This window comes from Neovison vison, chromosome 6 (genome assembly GCF_020171115.1).
Source record: "Neovison vison isolate M4711 chromosome 6, ASM_NN_V1, whole genome shotgun sequence".
In the NCBI taxonomy this organism is placed as follows: Eukaryota; Metazoa; Chordata; class Mammalia; order Carnivora; family Mustelidae; genus Neogale; species Neogale vison.
The window spans coordinates 187060057-187081032 of record NC_058096.1 but is presented as its reverse complement, the minus strand read 5'-3'; the positions used below and the strand labels follow the sequence as shown (position 1 = coordinate 187081032).

At 39.4% G+C, this 20976-nt stretch overlaps 1 protein-coding gene across 11 annotated transcripts in view; it reads left to right on the top strand.

The window, feature by feature from the left end:
- The window catches only part of MITF (melanocyte inducing transcription factor), a 222188-nt gene that overhangs the window by 100963 nt on the left and 100249 nt on the right, over positions 1–20976 (top strand). For 2 of the 11 annotated variants that reach the window (XM_044253179.1, XM_044253177.1), the window contains exon 1: positions 18302–18428. The exons of 8 other annotated variants lie outside the window; for them this stretch is intronic. In XM_044253179.1, the coding sequence (XP_044109114.1) occupies positions 18373–18428 (56 nt within the window). In that variant the 5' untranslated portion in view covers positions 18302–18372. Of the gene's footprint in view, positions 1–18300; positions 18429–20976 lie in introns of those variants that run through there. One more of the 11 variants, XM_044253178.1, reaches the window with a different exon arrangement.

Sequence of the window (20976 nt, the reverse complement as noted above, 5' to 3'; positions counted from 1 at the left end):
ACTGGGAGTTTTGGGGGGCAGAGGACCTTCTGTAGCACCTCATGTATGTAGGAATGTAGCAGGCTGACCCAAACACATAGGAGGAGTTCAGCTCTGTTGCTGTTATGGAGGAGCTCCTTCTGTGGGGCCGTGTTAGCATCAGGCTCCTGTGATGACAAGGTTGGTAATAATAGCTGCTACAATGTATTGAATGCTTGCACCATTTCAGGTTTTGTGCCAAGTGCCTGTCATGCTTTTTTCCATGGGTTATCTCACAGTAGCCTGTGATGTTGGGGCTCTCCTTATCCCCATTTTACAGAAAAGGAAAAACTGAAGCTCAGGGGGGTCATAATACTTTTCCCCTGGGTGCACAGCTAAAGTGAGACAGGAATGACCTTGGATTTGAACCCAGTCATTTCTGACCCCAGTTTTTCCTGACCTCAGAGCCTGGGCTCACATGGGCTCACAGCTTATTCTCACCACACTGTTTCTAGAAAGAGGAAACTTCCCTGGATTGTTTCAGTATCCTGCTACTTATTCCCCTGCTTCCCTCCTCTTTCAGGAGTCTTTGGATCTTTTCCCTGGCCCTAGGCTTTCTGAAGCAAGGACCTCTCCACAGAAGCCCCCCTTCTTTCCTCCCTCCCTCCTTCTTTTTCTCCCTTCCTCCCTTCCTTTCTTGTCTGGTAAATTCCTCTCAGTCTTCGGGACTCCAGTGCCCTGGCTTTCTCCTTTGAGTTCACATAACATTTTTCTTCTAGCTTAACCAACACCCTTTTCAGTGAACAGTCTGCTATTGAAGTATTCCAGGGAATGGTTGTGGCTCAAGAATTTGGTCGACTTTTGTGTGTCCGCCTGTGTGATTTTTTTTCTGGAGAGCCCGCAGTTTTCATGTGAGTCTCAGAAAAGGAGTTGACCAAAAAGGTTAAGGTATTCTTTATAGGTTTCTGCACCCTCTCCCAAGTAATGAACAGCTGGAGGGGAGAAGCATATCTTACTCGTATTTATTTCCTTGGATGGATATAATAATAGATGTTTTGAGCTTGTGAATGAATGAATGTATTTACTGGTCGGGCTCTGGGGTGCTAGAACGTCTGAGTTCAGAACATGTGATCAGATTCAGATTGCCGTGAATGAAATTCCTTCAGCAAGTACTAATATCTTTCAGAGCCTCATTCTCCTCATTGGTGAAAGGGACATACTAATAGTGTTTAAGTGAGAGGGTTTCATTGGGGATTAAAATAAGGTACTGCGTGGAAATGCTTAGTACAAGAGTACATAGCATACCTTCCATAATTAGCTGCTATTATGACTTAAGAGCACCGGAAAAGGGCTGAAGGACGAGGTTCTTATGATTCTCCTAGTGACCGTCATGTGGTACTACAAAAAGAGTTCCCATGCCACTTTTGAGTTTTAAAGGCTCAAACCAAGATGACTCCTCTGGCCACGGTGGCAGTTGCAGCTCAGACACCTCCCAGAAACGTTCTTGGACATAACCCTTTCCCCACGGCCTCAACCTTGGCTGTGCAGCGGCTTAGGCTCCTCTCCGATGGAGCCCCCTTCAGAATGCCAGCTAATGGAAATTTTGTGATGTGGCCACTCTGCCCCTGAGGATTTGGACATATGCTTTTTGTGTTGAAATCAACAGAAAAAAAATGCAGTTGTAGCCACCCCTCTCCATCATCATCGAAGTAGGCCTTTTGCTCACATGTTTTTGGAGCTCCGGAGTACCCAGGCTGTCGCTTGCTGTCCCCTCTATGCATCGCAGGAGAGTCCAGTAGGTCAGATGAAAGACAGAAGGCAGCAGGGCATACTCGCTTATTTACATAACACTGATGAATAGCTGCGCGTAGATCAAGACATACACATTATTTCTAATAGTACGGCCATCGGGTCACATTGGCAAGAAGCTGCCCTTAGAAAAGTGCTTTAGTGGGTTACTTACAAACTCTGGCCCATTAATGTGGGCTAAATATAGAAAAGATAGCTCGAAATCTCTTTACGGAAAATATATTGTGAGCTGGATGCGTTACCATAAGGGAAAATACTGTCGACTCCTACTTTTCCCACTTAAAAAAAAAAAAGTTTATATTATTTCTCTTTATCACTGGTAACAATGTGACCTTGAGTGAGTTGCTTCCAAGTAGCTACTAAAAATAAAATCCTTAAAGTGGATTGCAGCTTTCTTTATAATCACCAAAAACTGGACACAGACCAAATGTCCTTTCCTGGTGGAAGGATTACAAGCCATGGGTCTACCATCCAGTGGAATGCTAAGTAGCAACGAACAGGAAGGAGCTGCTGACACCTGCAAAAATACGAAAGCTCTCAAAGGTACTTGCGTAAGGGAAAGGAGCTGGACTCAGAATCCAGGCATTTGGTCCCATTTATATGACATTCTGGATAGGACAGAATTGTAGGAACAGAAATAGGTGCTTTCTGGGAGTTGGGGGTGGGTGATATTTTGACTCCAGAGGGCATCTCAGGGGAGTGTTTTGAGGTAGTAGAACTGTTCTGTATCTTGGTTGTGGTGGTGGTTATAGTAATCTCTATATTTCAGACCTTGCAGAACTGTACACCAAAAAGATGAATTTTAGTATAAGAAAATACAAACCAAATAATTTCAAAAAGAGAATGCCAGCATTTGCCCAACACTTAGAAGTGTGGACTTGCTTTGAAAGGGGTAATGCATGTCACTCAAATCCCATAAATAATATTGATGAGCTACTATAATGCAATATTTTATGGGAAACCATAAAGGGAATACTTGTCTAGTAGTGTAACAATTGGACTTTGATAAACAGGTGCAGAAAACTCTAAGATAACTTTAGGGTTGTAATTATCATATGGGAATTTAGGTAGAAGATATATCTAATAGGGATCATGGATGCTTACTTTTTAAAAAGTGTAGGAGGTTTTTTAAGGAATAATCTTGAAAAATGGGTAGAGTTTTGAAATGTTTTTTTAACAAACCTTTAATTGAAGTATACTATTTCTACAATAAAGTATACAAGTCATATGTGTACTGCCTGATCAGTTTCCACCAAGTCGTCAATACCCAGTCTATGAGACCATTATTAGCGCTCTTGTGCCTTCTGGTAGGCAGCCTTTCCCCCCAAATAATCACTATCCTGACTTCTAACACCATCGATTAATAACGTCTATGTGTCATTTAACTTTATGCAAATGCAATCATACAGTGTGTACTCTCGTGTCTGTATACCTTTGCTCAGCATTTTTGTGAGAGTCATCTTTCTTGTATGTGGCAGTAGTTCATTCCCATGGAATATTCCCTTATAAAAATACGTCACTATTTATCTGTTCTGTTGATGGGTGTTTAAATTGCCTACAGTTTTGCGTTATCATGAGGAGTGCTGTCATGCACGTTATTGTCATATAGTTTTGGTAAATGCACATACCCATTTCTGTTTGATATGTACCCAAAGGTTTTGGAATTACTAGGTTGTAAGGTATGCGTATGCTCACTTGTCTTTTCCAAATTTTTTGAGTATATTTGACACACAATATCACGTCAGTTTCAGATGTATGACTAGCGATTTAGCTTCTCTATACCTTTCGCTATACTTGCTACCAGTGTAGCTACCATCTAACCATACAATGCTATCACCATGCCAGTGACTATATTCCCTGCGCTGTGCCTTTCAGTTCTGTGATTTATTCATAACTGGTATTCAGTACAGGTACAAATCCTGTATCTCCCACCCCCCTTCACTCATTTGTGTACCTTCCCCACCATTATCCCCACTGGAAACGGGTCATTTATATTTTTTGTATTTGTATTTTTTGATTCTGCTTTTTTTTCCTCATTTGTTTTTTTTAGATTCCACATATGAGTGAAATGTGTTATTTGTTTTTCTCAGTTGACTTTCTCTTTTTTTTTAGAGATTTTATTTATTTCACAGGTCGGGGGGAGAGCATGCACAAGCAGGGTATGTGGCAGAGGGAGAGGGAGAAGCAGACTCCTCCCTGAGCAGGGAGCCCCAGGTGCTGCTTCATCCCAGGACCCTGAGCCAAAGGCAGATGCTTAACCAGCTGAGCCACCCGATGTGTCCCTCAATTGACTTACTTCACCTAGTATAATACTTTCTAGGTCCATCCATATATTTGCAAATGGTACAATCTCATCCATTTCTTTTTATTTAAATTATTTTTATTAACATATACTGCATTGTTTGCCCCAGGGTACAGGTCTGTGAATCATCAGGCTTACACATTTCACAGCACTCACCATAGCACATACCTTCCCCAGTGTCCATAACCCAGCCACCCTATCCCTATTCCCCCTACCCCCGCAACCCTCAGGATTTCATGCATTTCTTATGGCTGAGTAATATTCTGTTGTGCATGTGTGTTTGTATAAATGTGTGTGTGTGTGTGTGTATACCACTTCTTTATTCATTTAGTGGACATTTAGGTTGCTTCCATATTTTGGCTATTGTGAGTAATGCTGAAGTACACATAGAGGTGCATATAAAAAAATTTCTAAAGTCTTTGTACCAGTTTATACCCTCAGCAACAACATTCAGATGTTCTCCTTGTTCCATTTCTTGCCAGTGTTTGGTAATGCATCTCTATTTCATTTTATTGGGGACTGTATATGATTTTTCATAGAAAGAGATTACGGGCACATGAAGGGTGCTCTAGGCAAGAGGAACAACCCAAGCAAGAGCATGTAGCTAGGATGAGGGAGTGAATATGTTGTTTGTAGTGCTTGGAATATTTACAGTAGTTGAGACTGGAGAGGTAGGTGGGCCTTGATTGTCAGTCTCAAAAAGAAACCTGAAATTCACTTATTCTGTGTTGACAACACATTAATTTCATTAAAATAGCTGTATGAAAACAGCAAGCCATGCTTTAGGAAGCATTCTCTAGTAGTAACATAGAATATATCGAGGGCAGTTAGAGTGAACAGGGTAGCAGTACAGGCCAGAGCTGAATCATGGCAGAATAACCTTGAGGGCAGAGAAGATGCAATTTGGTGGTTGATGGGAAAGATGTGATAAGTAACTGGACAGTCGAAGGTTAAGGGGGCAAAGAGCAAAAGACATCTCTGACCTGGTGGTATGTTAGCCAGTCATGTCAAAGTTCACTGTTACCCTTAATGAGTGACCTATGCTTGCTGTCTCTCTTTCTTCCCTTCCCTTACACCTCATACTCTGTAATTTTTTTAAAGTTGTTAAATATGTCTAAAACCTATTGGCTTATAAAGAATAATAAAATGAACAAACGTACCCACTGTATCTACAGACACAGAATATTTAAAAGTCTCATCTTTGATCACATCCTTCTCTTTAACTCCTACTCAGCTAACTGCCACCCTTAATTTTAGGCTAATCACATTCTTGCTTTTCATCATAGTTTAACTGTCTTTTATCTGATATTTAGTAGCATCCTTTGACCTCTGCTTACTTGATGCCAGTAGGACCTGCCTCTCCATTAGCTGAAGTTGTCTCCAGACATTGTCAAGTGTTCCCTGGAGACAAAATCACCCCCAGTTGAGAACCACTGCTCTGAAGTGTTAGGATTCAGTGAAGAGGCATTGAGTTTCTGTGACTGACAGGAGAGAGCCACTGTGTAACCTTCCTTCCTTCCCTGCTGCCCCATACCAGCCCCAGGTGGCTGTGGACAGTGGTATGTTCTTGTCTTTTGGTAGCGGACCTTTCCTGGTCCTGGAGATGGGCCTTTTCCTCTTATAAGTGCTGATGACTATTTTCTGTATTCTCATGGACCATAAGTCTACTTTCTGTCTAGCTGCATCTCTCTTTGCCCTAATCCCTCCCACCTTCAAGGTAGTTTTTATGGGCCTGATGAGCAAATCATGCTTACTGCATTTACGAATTGGTTCCATTTCTCCCCAAGCAAACAATAAAGCATGTAAGCATGTAATTCTTGAGATTTACTGTCATTAAAAAAAATATATTAAGTACATGTTAAAAAATCAGAGTTAAAAGTGCCAATAAACTGTAAGATGCACATATTTTAAGTATACATTTTATAGCATTATTGATAGTTTGATACTGATTTGGGCCTAGGAGTGATGGAAAATATTCACATTGGTAAAGATGATAGAACCTTTGATTTTTTTAAATTAAAGTCTGAAAAATTTAAATTAAAATATATTTCAGTGTATACAGCTCTCCCATAACTTTGTGCATGGATTTTTTTTCCAAGTGCAACACAAACCTGTCCATGAATCCCAAAGCATTATAAAGTTGGCTCCATCTAGTGTGTGAAAGTATTATACAGCTGGGGGGGGAAAGCTGTACTAAAAATCTCTTGGTACTTCATTATGAAATTAGGGGAACAACAACAAAAAAAACCCAGACCAAAATAAAATACAAGTTATATTTGTGCCCTAGGAGGTAACACAGGTAGAAATGACCTTCACAGCGAGAGAGGAGAGAGGAGAAGTCGTTATACATTGAAACATCAACATCAAGCATGCCTGACATTTTGCTCTAACAGCCTTGCCTTTTCCCCCTCCTGGATGGAGGGCTTGTTTACAGGCACAGTCAACAAACATGGCATGTCACTTGCATTGTGATATTCTCCATCCTGCCTGGCCAGCTCCCCACTCTTCCAGTATGGAATCATATCTGAGAGTCATGCTCATTTTCCACAGTTAGGTGAGTGATGAGGGCTAGGCCCCCTTACTCTGTTTTCTGAGCCCTGGATGATTTTCTTGATCACACTGAAACTCTTTATAGCTGGGAGCTTCTCACTGGCATGGAGTAGGCCCCTATCTCTTGGTTGTGTTTAATCTTGTTTCCTCGGAAGGATCCTGGCACAGTCTTCATTTCTTTCGATCAGCATTTCCCAAATTTCAGCCACTCTCAAGCGAACTTCATGACGTTTGCCCCCATTGACTCTGTGGGGGCTTAAAAAATTAGGACTCTATTTTCAAGAAATGATATAATGGAAATCACAAGTGGAAGTACACGTAAAATAAATAAAACGAAACTAGAAGAAAACTGTCAGATTCTTATAAGGTGTGTTTTCTGGAAGTGCCTGAACCTGAGGTCGGAGCTTTTTTGGTTACAAAGGGCAAGTGTTGAGAGATTGAAGACATATTTTAGCATCAAACAGAGACTTTTCCTGGGATGAAAGAAATTTGAATGGCCTTCTCACTGTGTAATTCCATGGTTATTTATTGTGGAGTCTGTGCGTCTGGATTTAAGATCATCTGTGTCCCACACTGGCAGACGGCTTAAGATTTACCATCTTTGCCAACGGAACTTTATCATTTTCCTCATTTCCAAAAGGCCTTGTTTCCCCTAAAAAGCCTTTTCAAATAATACTTTTCTGAGCACTTCCTTACTTCTTCCTCCATTAACAAGTATAAATTGTGCTGATATCCCACATTTTCTCACTCTCTTTTCCAACTAGATAAAGTAACTTGAGGACAAAAATTGTGTGTTTATGTTTCCTTCTCGCGAATGCCATTAATTTAATTCATGCTTGGCATAAATAATCAGGGAAGCACGCGTCATTCCTTTTTTTTTTTTTTTTTTTTAAGGTAAATCATAGTCAGAAGTGGTCAGAAAAAGTACCACGGTCAATTAATTAATCACTTAGCCCATTGACAAATAGTTATTGGGCTCCTTCTCTGGATCTGGAAAGGTGCCTGGTTCAAGAGAGAGGAGGTGAACTAAACACATGGTTTATGCCTTCATGAAATTCAGAATCTAGTGTGGGATGTGGGGCATAGACTACGAAAGAGATGTCTGTAGTGCACAGTGCTAATTATAGACTTAGTTTGCTTCTGTGATTGTTGTGTGGCTCAGGTAAATTTGGAACACAGGAGCATAAAAAAGGCATGTGGGCTCTGGAGTTTCAAACCTCAGAGCTACCACTTATTAACATCTTGACTTTGGGCAAGCTACTCACCTCACTAAGTGTCCCTCAGTGTCTTTATTTAAATTAAAAAAAAAAGATTAGATAAACATAAGGTGTGATATGCAAATACAAGGTACAGTTATCATTGTGACAATATGATGAATTCTGTATTCTGTCCACCAACCCCCCAACTTTTTTAAAAGTGAGGTAGAGAGAGACAGGATGTCATTTTCCCCAAATATTCAAATTCCCTGCCTGCCACACTTGTAAATGAAAATGCATTGATCTTTGATCCAGTATTAGAAAGCACACATCCTTGTTAATGGGAGTATCACTATGGATAGTGCTTAAAGATTGCAAAGCCACACAATTTTCAAATTGTCTATGTAAATTAATAAATGATTTGAGCATTTCTCTGTCCAGGTTCTAAGGTCCCTGGTAGTACTGATTTATATCAAGTATATCAAACAGTGCCTGGGACATAGTAGGTGCTCAGAAAATATTTGTTGAATTATTAACAGAGTTGAGTTCCTGGACCTCCCATCGATGGAAAGGAGACCAGATCCAAAAGTCAAATGCACAAGCAAGGCTTTAGTGGGGCTATAGCTCAAGTGGAAGGGAAACAGCATCAGCAAGAATGATCAGGGCAGCCTCCCAGAACACAGGGGAGGCCCTGCTTCTATATAGAAAGTTCTCTCTCCGGTAGGTTCCCGCTTGGGTCCAGTCTATTATGCTAATAAGGTAGAGGCATTAAAAAAAAAAAAAAGTGCCTCCTCCTGATTGGTGGGAAGGTAGATATTGGCGGTAACTCAGGCAGCTCATTGGTGCTTTATGGAGCCGGGATCCTCAGTGTTGTCTGGCTTGTGTATGGAGCCGTATCCTTGGCCATATCCAGGTTCTGTTTGGTGAAAGAAGTAGTTTCACCCTGATGCCCACAGAAAGTGCCCCAGATGCATCATGTTTTTCACTTGGGGCTTATTCCCATGGTCCCTAACTGCTAGAAGGAATGAGTTTTAATGAGAATATTTTGAGTTTTCCTTTTTTTTTTTTTTCTTCCATGATTTCATCCACATCTCTTAAAAATGAAACAATGTTGTTTGATATTAGAGGCTAGAAAATCCTGAATAGGAATGGTTATTATTCTCTGCATCTGCTTTGCCATCCTTGCCTGTAATATCTGGCAGGTAATTAATACTTACTAGATGTTAAAATTAGGTAGCTTTGTTGGCACTATTTCTTTCTTTCTTTTTTTTTTTTAAGGACACATGACTTAATGTTTTAAAGCAAAGATTAAATTTTTTTCCTTTTTATTAGTTTATGGCAGTATTACTTGAAATTACACAGGCCATTAATTTAAAATATTGGTTTTTTTAGCATTTTACTATCCACATAAATATACACTTTGATTATAGGAAAGACTCCCTAGGGTGTAAATTAGGTACAGAACACTAATATGTATTGAGTTTATTATGATTGATTGGATTTAATCAACAGACAGGAAGGATTTATGTGCAAATATTATTTTTCTCATTTTAAATCCTGTTTGCTCAGCATAACCAAAACAGGATGTCATTAGAATAAGAGTCAATACTGAGATGTTTTAGAAGTTTAGGAAATTTGATTAGTAAAACAAATTTATCATAAGGTGATCTGTTGAACACAAAGAGGTTCTATTTGTTAGAGTTTTGCTTATTTAAATACATGATTTCCTGCTTAACTTCTGGGCATATTTATATAGTAAAAATACAAGTTAAAAACATAATTGACATACTGAATCAGAGCAGAGCATTCCTTGGGCTAGAATTTTTCCCTATAGCTAAGACAACCATTGTAAAGGCAGTAAGTTGACCACTATCAAAAGTTACAGATTATTAACATCTTAGTTTTTGGTTATTCATTATGAATATACTATTTACAAAAATCACAAATATATTATTCACAAATATTTCCTGAGCTTATGAATATTTAGTCTGTATAACCTCTTCAAATATCAATTTTCAGGGACACCTGGGTGGCTCAGTGGATTAAAGCCTCTGCCTTCAGCCCAGGTGATGATCCCAGGGTCCTGGGATCGAGCCCCACATCGGGCTCTCTGCTCGGCAGGGAGCCTGCTTCCCTTCCCCTCTCTCTGCCTGCCTCTATGCCTACTTGTGATCTCTCTCTTTCTCTCTGTTAAATAAATAAATAAAATCTTAAAAAAAAAAAGATTAATTAAAAAAAATCAATTTTCAAAAGCACCTTCACTGTTGCCTCTAAATAATAACTTTTAGAAGTTTTTGAGGCTCCAAAGGCTGACTTCTCATTCCTTACAGAGTTCTGAAATCAAATCTCTGTTCCTTGCAGAATTTTGGTTGAGTGTTTGTTTTCAGGCACTCTGCTAAGTATTTTTGTACATTACCTCATTTCATCATTACATTAATTATCAAACAGGTAATATTCATGGCCCCATTTTACAGATGCAAATTTTGAGACTCAGAAATTAAATGACTTGCCCTAGGTAAAACTATGAGATCAACACAGTGTGTGTGTGTGTGTGTGTGTGTGTGTGTGTTCGTTCTCTATACCGTACCACCACACCATGTTGTCTCTGATTAAAAAATGGTTCTGTTTGTATTTGTAGGAGAGATATAGCAACTATTCATTCATTTATATAGAAACCACTTTTCTGGGGCTCTAGCTCATCTTGTACAAACCGGAGTTTCCATACTTCACTCTGTGGACTTCCATACCACCTTCTACCATAGCCGGATTGTCCACAGAAGCAGTCTATCCCTACCTTCAGCTCGGTTTTTGGAATACAAGTATTAAATTTACATGAATAGATTAGAAGGTTTAGCTGACAAAATATCCATCCCTTTCATCTTATCTTTGTCTCCTTTCCTAGCTTCTCTGTGGACTGTAAAGGATTTAGGTGGTTCTTTGAGTTGTTGATGCCCTGATAACTCTTTCAGAGAGGGAACCTTGGGAAGGATGGATTCACCTTCCTTAGCATCTCAGGTGGTCTGAGGAAGCCATTTCGAATATCCAAATATGATGTTACTTTAAAAATATTTTAATATCTCGGGGCGGCTGTGTGGCTCAGTTGGTTAAGTCTCTGCCTTCGGCTCAGGTCATGATCTCAGGGTCCTGGGATCGAGCCCCGCATCGGGCTCTCTGCTCAGCAGGGAGCCTGCTTCCCTTCCTCTCTCTCTGCCTGCCTCTCTGCCCACTTGTGATCTCTGTCAAATAAATAAATAAAATATTTTAAAAATATTTTAATATCTTGACTCTTGCTTTGAAGAAGAAGGAAGCTGGAGCTTTAGATAATGGTGATTGGTACACACTCCTGCGTCAGTCCTCAGCACCCTTAAGAGGATGGCAAAGACATCCTGCATGCCTGTTCGTTCTTGTCTTTAATTACTTAAAAAATATATATATAGTGACTACAATAAAAGGAAGGCCACATTTTTTTTTTTAAATGAGTCTGGAGTTAGCCCCTAAAGTGAGAGAAAGACACCATGATTTTAAACTCCTGAAGTGGAAGATTTTATTTATCCTGATGTCACATTGTAAGTAACTTTGGGCCCCCACAATGGCGACAGCCTTATCTTCTCCTGTTTATTTACCTAGATAAAGGAAAGTAAATTGCAGTTTTACTAAATTTCTCATTTGAAGAAATGCCAGTCAAAGTGACATAATCTCGTCTGTGTTTGCCTCCCCAGCTTTGTGTTGTCTCAGGAACTTGGCCGTATTGTAGATTGTGGTCTGCTTATTGCAAAATACCCCAGATAACAAAGAAACAGTCTCTTAATCTCCTTTAATTCAGGAACAAATATTTCTTTTGAAGTGAACCCTAAGAGAGAGAATATCAGAAGGCTCAAGAGAGGAAATTAATCTGTTGTATTGATTATTATATTAAATGAAAGGCTAAACAATTATTTCATGGATTTCTCCCTTCACTAATTGCTTAAAAATTGACTTCAGAAAACATTTGAGATGACTCTTTGTCAATTATATTTTTATTCTCAGGACATATTTTTCTAAACAGTCTTGAAAAGCATTAGTTTTTCTCTCTGGATGTTTGCATAAGCATCTAAATAGTTCTTTACTAAGGTCACAGTGAGCCTAAATCAAGTTTACCTGGGGTCATCTTGGTCTCGTCTGCTTTTCCTTATCAACCTGAAAAGACTTCTTTGTGTGCCAGGTACAATGAGCAGTCTTTCAGAAGATGCTGTGCCATCATTTTTACAGGGAGATCTGTTCTTGGTAGAAGGAAATAGAAACAGGATGAAAGAGATAATCGTGATTGAATGGTACTGACTGGGTATTTCTCCAGATAGGTAGTCATTAAAAATTGTCTCCAGTCAGGCTGTGAGGGTTTCAAATGAGAACTGCTGGACCCCTTTCTTGTAACTTTGTATCACAGTACTTACTCATGAAGATCTGTTGTGTTCAGCAACCAAAAGCTTCCAGAGTATGTAATTGTCCCATTAATGCCTGTTGACTCCTCCTTCCTAATTAATAAAATGCCATCAGGCTGTATTTTGGAGGGCCTTTCTTATTGATCTTTTTCCCCTCATTTTGTCACTCCTCTATCCATTCTTCCTTCTCTCCATCCATCCATCCATCCATCCAGCAAATATTTATTGAGCATTTGCTATATGTCAGGCACTGAAAATAAAGTAAATACAAAGGAACCTGCCTTCATCAAGGACAAAAGACAAACAAAATGACTATTAGTTGGATTAAATACTATGAAAGAAAGAAATTTTTGCTTGGAGAGCAAACAACCAGAATTGGGTTGTTTTGCTTGCGGTAGGGAGGGTAGGAAAGATCTCTCTGAGGGAAAAATGTCAAACCTGTAAAGCCCTCCTCTGAGAGATGAGGGGCAGCCAGCCATGGGAGAGTCACTGGAGGAGGGAGAGCAGGGCCCCTGGCGATGTCCTCTCTGCCCAGTCTTCGGATAGGCAAGTGTATGGGAGTCTGCGTTTCTTTGGCGGGAGCCCCTGAAAACAAGAGCCCCTTGCTTCTTCACTTTTGTCTTGCACATAGCGCCGGAAGGATGTGTGCCTCTCAAATGTGCTGGGCCAGTCAGTCAGTGTTTGTGTCGCAGGGCCTTACAGTGCGTTTGACTTTTCCCAGAATGGAGCATGATGATATGTGGGGAGAAGAGGGGCTGTCTTTGTTACCTTGAGAGTATTTCTTGAGTTTCATAGTCATGCTCGTGGTACTCTTGAATTACCTCATAGTAAGGCTGTCACTGAACATTCAAAGCATACTCACAGTAATTCCAGCTGGATGCTTTAAAGGATTAAACTCTACAAGTAGAAACTTCTTTATGCAACAAGTAAAGAGCACTTACCTTCTGGAGTTATTTCCTGCCTCTTTTAGATGATTTACATAGAATAGATTGTATTTAATTGTATGTGTTATAATACATTATTATATATTAGGGGTTCCTGGGCCTGACCTCACATTTGACTTTTATGAGAATCTTTTAAAAAACACAGAATTCCAAACTTTACCCCTGGGGAGTCTCATTCAGTCATTTGTTTGGGACAAGATCCTCGACATTGGATGCTCCAGAGTTGACTCCAAGGGAGTAGTGTGGGGAGAGGAATCCCCAGGTGCTTCTGATAGGAAGACAGGCTTGGGAACTGTCGGCTGCGATTGTAATAAAACATTTGAAGAGTGGTTAAATGTGTCCTAAATTGGCTGTGGGAGGTGGTTCTTGCATCAGTACAGTGCTGGGCACATCATAAGCCCTCAACTGTGGACTGTCATTAGGCCAGTGAGCAGAAGTTCGATTTTACAGAAAAAAGCAATGACTATCAAAAGAAAAGGTAGAAGAAAATGGTGCACTTTGGGGGGCAATGAAACATTTGATATCCAAATAAAATGAGAAATCTGACCGTGGTAATGGTTCTACATTTCTTCAGCCAAGTTTTGGACAAGTAACAAGTAAAACCTCTTATCTCTTCTCTCACTCATTCAACGTAGTGATTGAATTTTTCCTTCCAAAAAGATTCCAAGGCCCAAATTTAGCATCCAAAGAAAAAGCTGGCTGTCACTTGGATAGTTGATAGTTCCATTTTAGTTAAGGTCATCCTTGGAGAGGTCAGTAAGAATTCTGATGTCTCTTGTTGGTTTGCTGGGATTTGGGGCAAGGAATAATAATTAAGATTTTAATGCATTAGAATACAGGTAATATTTTTAGTCCACATTTGGTGTTTTATTTTTTAAATATTATTTTTCCTTTTCCTCCACTTGCATTTGAAAGTTCATGTTTAAATTTAGAGCATATATGTATATCTATCTGTCTATATATCTCCATCTATATATATCGATACACACATATATACATATGTATACATATGCATATGCACTTAGGATACTCATCTGGTTAATATAGGTGTGTACAAGAGAGTTACTTTCATGTTGTAGATTAATTCATTTTAAAGATGTTTACTGAACATCAACTACTGACGGTTTATTCCACTGGGTTCTAGGGACACAGTGGTGAACCAAGCGGACATGGTTTCCGCTGCTCTGAGACATTTGTTGAATAATTGGGTGGCTGCTTGAGGACTAGTATTTTATTTTATTTTTAAATTTTTAGTTGAAGTATAGTTGACATACAATATTATATTAGTTTCAGATGTACAACATAGTGAATTGACAAATATATCACAGAGTGTTCACCATGGTAAGTACAGTCACTATCCGCCACTGCACAAAGTTATTATAATATTATCGACTCTGTTCTCCATGCTGCACTTTATGAACCATGCCTTATTTATTTGATAACTGGAAGTTTAATACCCTTCATCTGTTTTGCCTATCCTCCCACCCACACCCGCCTCTGGCAACCACCAGTTTGTTTTCTTGTATTTATGAGTCAGTTTCTTTGTGTTTGTTCATTTGTTTTTTAGATCTCACATATAAGTGAAATTATATGTTATTTGTCTTTTTCTGACTTATTTCACTTAGAATAATACCCTGTAGTTCTATCCATATCATCACAAATGGCAAGATTTCATTATTTTTGATGCCTAAGTAATATTCCATCACACACACACACACACACACATGCACGCACACGCACACACACACACAACCCACATCTTCTTTATCTGTTCATCTTTCATTGGACACTTAGGGTTTCATATCTTACCTATTCTAAATAATGCTTCAGTAAACATAGGGATACATATATCTTCTTGAGTAGTGTTTTTGTTTTCTTCAGGTAGATACCAGAAGTGTAATTACTGGATCATATGGTTGTTCTGTTTTTAAGTTTTTGAGGAACCTCCATACTGTTTCCCATAGTGGCTATGGTGATTTACATTCCCACCAATGGTACCTTCCCCATCCCACCCCCATATCCTTCCCAGTATTTGTCATTTCTTATCTTCTTGATACTAGCCATTCTGACAGGTAGGCATAATATCTCATTGTGGTTTTGATTTGCATTTCCCTGATGGTGAGCCATGTTGAACCTCTTTTCACGTGTCTGTTGGCTATATGTATATCTTCTTTGGAAAGATGTTTGGATTCTCTGCCCATTTTTAAATCAGATTTTTATTTATTTTTGGTGTTTAGCAGACCAGTATTTTAGTATTAGGGTAATGTATGTAAGGTTTCGTGAATTTTGTAGATGGTGGCATATATGCATATTTCAGTCAAGCTTTATATTCCATTGGCTGGTGGGTATTTCATTGCTGCAGCCAAAAGGATTTTCCAAGAACTCTAGTATAATATAGATCGTTCTAAAGTACCATGAATAGTGGAACACATGCCTCTTAAAAGTAATTTTATTTAAATACTTATGTAAACAGTCAATGGACAGCCTTCTTGGGATGGTGGATTATCTGGGATGAAAGATAAGTTGATGTCATTGGCTGAACGTGCCAGGGGAGCTTTTGGCGCACCACTTGGTGTCCCTGCTGGAATGGCTGGAATTGATACCATTGGTTTCATGGTCAACACTTGAGAGCCCATGGAGGGTACAGATTTTCCCTGTGTGTAAGCATGTAATAAATCAGGGTTTCAGTTCTAAAAGCTACCTAGTACCTTGTAACTTAATGCAATTTCAAATAGTGCCCAAAGTGAGAGAGAGTCCAATTCAGACTTTTAAAAGATAATCTCTTAAAGGTCCTGATATAGTTGTTTCTTACCCCTTCCTCTTTAATTTCTTTTTTTTTTTTCCCCCCACTCTGTCCTATTTCCGGTAGTTCTCTAGATCAGTTAGTGTGAATCAAGGATAACAGCCCTAATCACAGTCATAACCCTAAGAGCTGTTTTTGTTTTTTTTTAATTGAGAGCTTACTATATGCCAAAGACTATGCCAAACACATCACTGTATTATCTTCTCCAGTTCTAATAGTAACATTTAAGATAGGCACTTTCGATTTCCCTTCCTCAGGTGAAGAATCTGGGGCACAGGAAGTTTGGTAAATTTGCACAAGGCCATAGAGTTAGTAAGTGGTAGAATTTCAGCCTGCATAAGTTGACAGCAGAACCTGTGTCCTTTATTTTTATGTCATTTGTGACTTAGGAGAAGGGAGGTCGGGTAGGTTAGTAAGGGGAATAGTGTAGCCTCTTAGTCATCTCTTTGCTCCCATACCCAGCACAATACCTGGTGTGTAGAAAGTGCTCAGTAACTCTAGTTAATGAATACAGTTATTGCATTAGGAACCTGTATGCCCTACCCTACCCCCTTGTCTTTCTATTTATTGGTCTTTAGTTTTGCCAGTACTCTGTTCCCTTTTCTGTACTTCTCTTCACCCTTTGTACCCTCAGGGCTCCCCACCTCCCATGAACTATCATTACCTCCTACCAGGACTATTGCAGTAGCCAATCTTGGCCCTCCTTTAGTTGAGTCTCAAAATAGCAGCTAGAGGAACTTTCTAAAAACTCATCTCTGAGCCCTTTGTTCTCCTTCATACAGCCTCTCAGTGGTTTTCTGTTCACCTTAAATCAAAATCACCTCCTTCTCCCTGGCCTACCAGATCCTGTGTGGTCTGGCTCTGGTCACTGCATTAGTCTCATGGACACCGCCCTTTCCCCTCCTTCTCTGTCCTCCAGCCATAATGGATCATTCTCCTAATTCCCACCTCAGGATTCTTGCATGTATTTATTGTTACTACCGCTCAGAAGACTCTTCTTCTATGTCCTCCTTCCCCTGGCTGGTGCCCTCCCTCAGATCTCAGTGCAGAGGTCCCTGCCCAAGAGAAGTCTTTTCTGACCCTTAGATTTTAAGCCTTTCTAGATCTCTGTAGCATTTACTACTTGTATCTTTATCTGTTTGCATGATTACTTAATATGTGTCCCACTAATCCATAAACTCCAAGAGTTTACCAAAGCCTGGGACATAGTAGGTGTCCCATAAATATTTATTAAACAAAAGAATGAATGAATGAATGAATGAACAAATGAGCAGACTAAAGAGTCTAAATAGCTTGCTTGAGACTCCTGGCTGGAGATTTCCTATTATTAAAGGGAAGTTAAGACAAGGGTAATTTCATTACATTATGGAATTCAGTTTGATTATGGCTTGTCGAGATTGCATTATTTTCTAATCATTTACTTTGGAGATAAGCTCTTAGACACAGAGAGGTGAAGTCACTTGTCCTGGGCACACAGCTAGCTCATGTCACATATCTTTGTTCTGACCTTTGAATGATGTGTCAAGAGAAACATACATATTTTCATAACTCTACAGGATATCTTTGGTGTGCTGAGTCTGTAGGAGCTCCATCAATATTTGATAATATTGATGTTGTCATGTTGGAATTTTTAAAGTGTTGTCGGAGAACATGTGTTGTTATTTTTTTTCTTCTTGTACACCGGTGTGTCCAGAATTAAGTGGGTGACAATCTAAGAGCACACAGATATACGGCCTAAAGATGTGTCGGTCCTAGAAGACAGTGCCCACAGTTAGAAGCAGCTTGCATTTGGTTCCTAGTAGGACAGGACAGGGATCCCCCCCCTCATATTCTTGGGGTCCAAGAGTGAGGAATGCTGACTGGATCTCTAGCCTGCCAGCAGGAGAGCATGGCCAATTACCAGCTGCAGTTCCAAAAATGTCTCAGATCGCCCAGACTGAAAAGGGACACAAGCGATCTCACAGCCCTACTAGATTCTGGGACTGTATTAAGTGTTAAAAATTCACCGGGATGTGAAATTACCTCCCTTTCAAGTTCTCTACTAAGGCACAGCCTCTGCAAGCCTCCACCAGCACCTGTGCTGGGGAGGGCTAAGAGAGCATCCTGAGGTGCTCGCCTGACTGCTGGGGTGAATTGCGGGCCTCCTGGGTCCCTGCATCGCCCCCGGTGCAGGGGTGAAGCAGCAGTTTTGTCCTGCAGGTACAGTAGGTACTGGATTAAACAGGTCTGCTCTTGCAGACAGAGACCAGGCACCGTTCTAGCACGAGCTGTGTTTGGATTGGAGTTTCCAGGGCCTTATCAGGAGCCACCCCTAGTGACACAGCCGGTGCCAGAACTAACTTTGACTTTCACTCCTCGCCAAGGGCTTGCAGAACACCTTAAAGGAAAAAAGATGGAGACGCTTAGAGTTCAGATGTTCATGCCTTGCTCCTTTGAAAGCTTATATCTGTAAGTGAAGTTTTATTCTGGAAATAATCCCGGGACCACTTAACAGGAGCGATTTTTTTTTTTTTTTTTTTTTTTAAGGGGGAGGATAGAGAACGGAAAGGTTTTATTGGGAGTTAAAAATACTGGAACTGTTACTTTGTGACTGTGGCTTTAATCAGCTTCAGCTGTAGCCTCTAGTATGTGGCTATGACAAGGATAACAACTAATTTGTCCAGGGGGGTGGGGGTTGCTGATCAAAATGCTGGCCTCTTAGCTTTGTCTTCTTGTTTAAAATTGAATGTTGATCTTAAATTAATAATGCCAAAAAAATGACCGCTTGAAAAATCTGAGAACAGAGCTTGATTTATGATTATGGGGTAGATTACAGCTCAGCTTCGTCATGAATAAAAAAGGGTTCTCTTCAGGAAAACGAGTGTGCTTAGCAATAACATTTGTCAGAATTGTCCTATTGCAAACACTTCGGATTTTTTGCTTTCTCTCTCTTTCTCTCGTTTTTTTACCTAACTGTGGAATACTAGCAGTTGCATTTATAAATAATCTTGTTTGCATTTCTGTATATTGATTTTTTTTTCCCTCTTTGAGAGAAAAACAAAACATCCAAACATCAGAATCATCTGCCTGGTATATCAATGTAGAACAAGTTCGCAATGGGCAGTTTCAAAGAAATATTTAAAAAGAGAAAGACTAAGTAGATGATAGCTGCCCCCCCACCTTAACATTTACTTTCAGTGTTAGGTGATAAGATTTGGAAACAATACTAAAAGCTGTGTCCCTCAGTGAATAGGCATTCAAGCAAATCAACTTATGCAAAAGCCACCTCTGGAGCTTAATAATTATTTACTGAACGTTCCTGGGTCATGAGAGAGGTTCTGATTAAGTCAGAAAAGCATTATGTTCAGCAGCTTGTGAAGGTGTGTTTAAAGACGGCAAGAATCATGGAAAAATACTAAATGTAGCAGAACTATTTTTAGAATTTGATTCTTAAAAAATGAATTCCCACAAATTCAAGTGCCGTTGAAGTTCCTAATGTTCAGTACATACATATTTAGAAGTTCTCAGAGTAGCTTTTTAAATGATTTCTAATTTCTTGTGCTATTTTGGCTGTACTGAGTTTGTTTTCATTGATACTGTTTTCATTCTATAGGTCATTGAAACAGTTTAAATACTTACCTCTCTAAAAGGATAGAGCATTTTACGAACACAGTTTATGTATTTTAATTATGTATTCAAAATGCCATTATCCTAGAAAGGTTATAAGTTTCTGCTTCGCAAACCAGATAATAGTTAAGGAGATGATGGCTGCTCTGTGTGATTCATACCCAAGAATGTATCTGTAACTTACTAATGTTTTAAATATTAATTTTATGCAAATTAGTGAATGGCATGAATGGATAAAACATGCCATTCTGATGCAGCCTAAGGACAGTAATGATGTCACCCTTGAAATTATACCAGTTAATTCTTAATTTGAACTACTTTTGCTTAATTGATTCTGAATTTCTTTCTCTGGTTAAAGGAAATACTCTCCATAGGAGCAGGCTTCCCTTCTAAATTCCCAGAAGGAAGTTCTTAGCACACGTCTTTGACAGAACTGAGCTGTTGCCTGTTAACTTCTTTGTTCCTGTTCTTTTAGGAAGGGCACTCCCTGTGAATTAATTGTTTCCTTTGTACTTTCCTCTAGGAAAGCAGAGGAGCACTATAGCAGAAGGCAACATTCTAAGAGTTCTGGCTTTCTAGAAAATAACTTGTTAGTTTTCACTAGTGTTGAGATGTTAAGAAGATGCTCAGTGGATCCTAAATCAAGAATTAGAACATAGTGTCATATAATGTCTACTTCTTGTCCATGGTGTGCCGGCCACCATTCTAAGTATCTTACCTGTACTAAAGCATTTTAATTTTTATATTTGCTCTGTGACAGAGGTGCTTTTTTCTACTTCCATTTTGCAGATGAGAAAATTGAGGTTTGGTCAGGTAAAAAAATCCTACCCAAGTCATATACCTGAGAAATGATAGAGCCAGCTTTTCAACCTTTGGTGTTCTGACTTTGGGACTTATGCTTGTCTCTGTTATTATGCTCTGTGGATTTTCATTTAAGATCCTGAATGAATGATGTTTGTTCCTCTGCCTTTTTATTGAGTGGGCCTCTCCAGTGCACACGTTACTGAATTACTCCAACGGTTACTCATTTGAGCTTTGGGAGGGCACAGTTCCTCCACTGCTATAGTATTTGTCTATCAAATATATTTCCTTATATCCAATTCACTATTGATTATAATTAGAAGGCATCTATTTGGGGAAAAGATCTACTAAATATATACATTGATTATGAAATCCATCCTAAATTGAAAAATCTTAAAATATAGAGGGAAAGTTTGTCTTAGAATTTAGGAAATATAGTAGGTCCCTATAGCCCAGAGCTCTTTGGAAGAATGTTTCTCTGTCACTGGATGATTCAAGCAAAATGGTTTGATGAAAGGTCTTCCAACACTAAGATTCTAATATCTGATTTTAATAGAGGTGGGCTATTTATTAGGACAGAAACACTGCA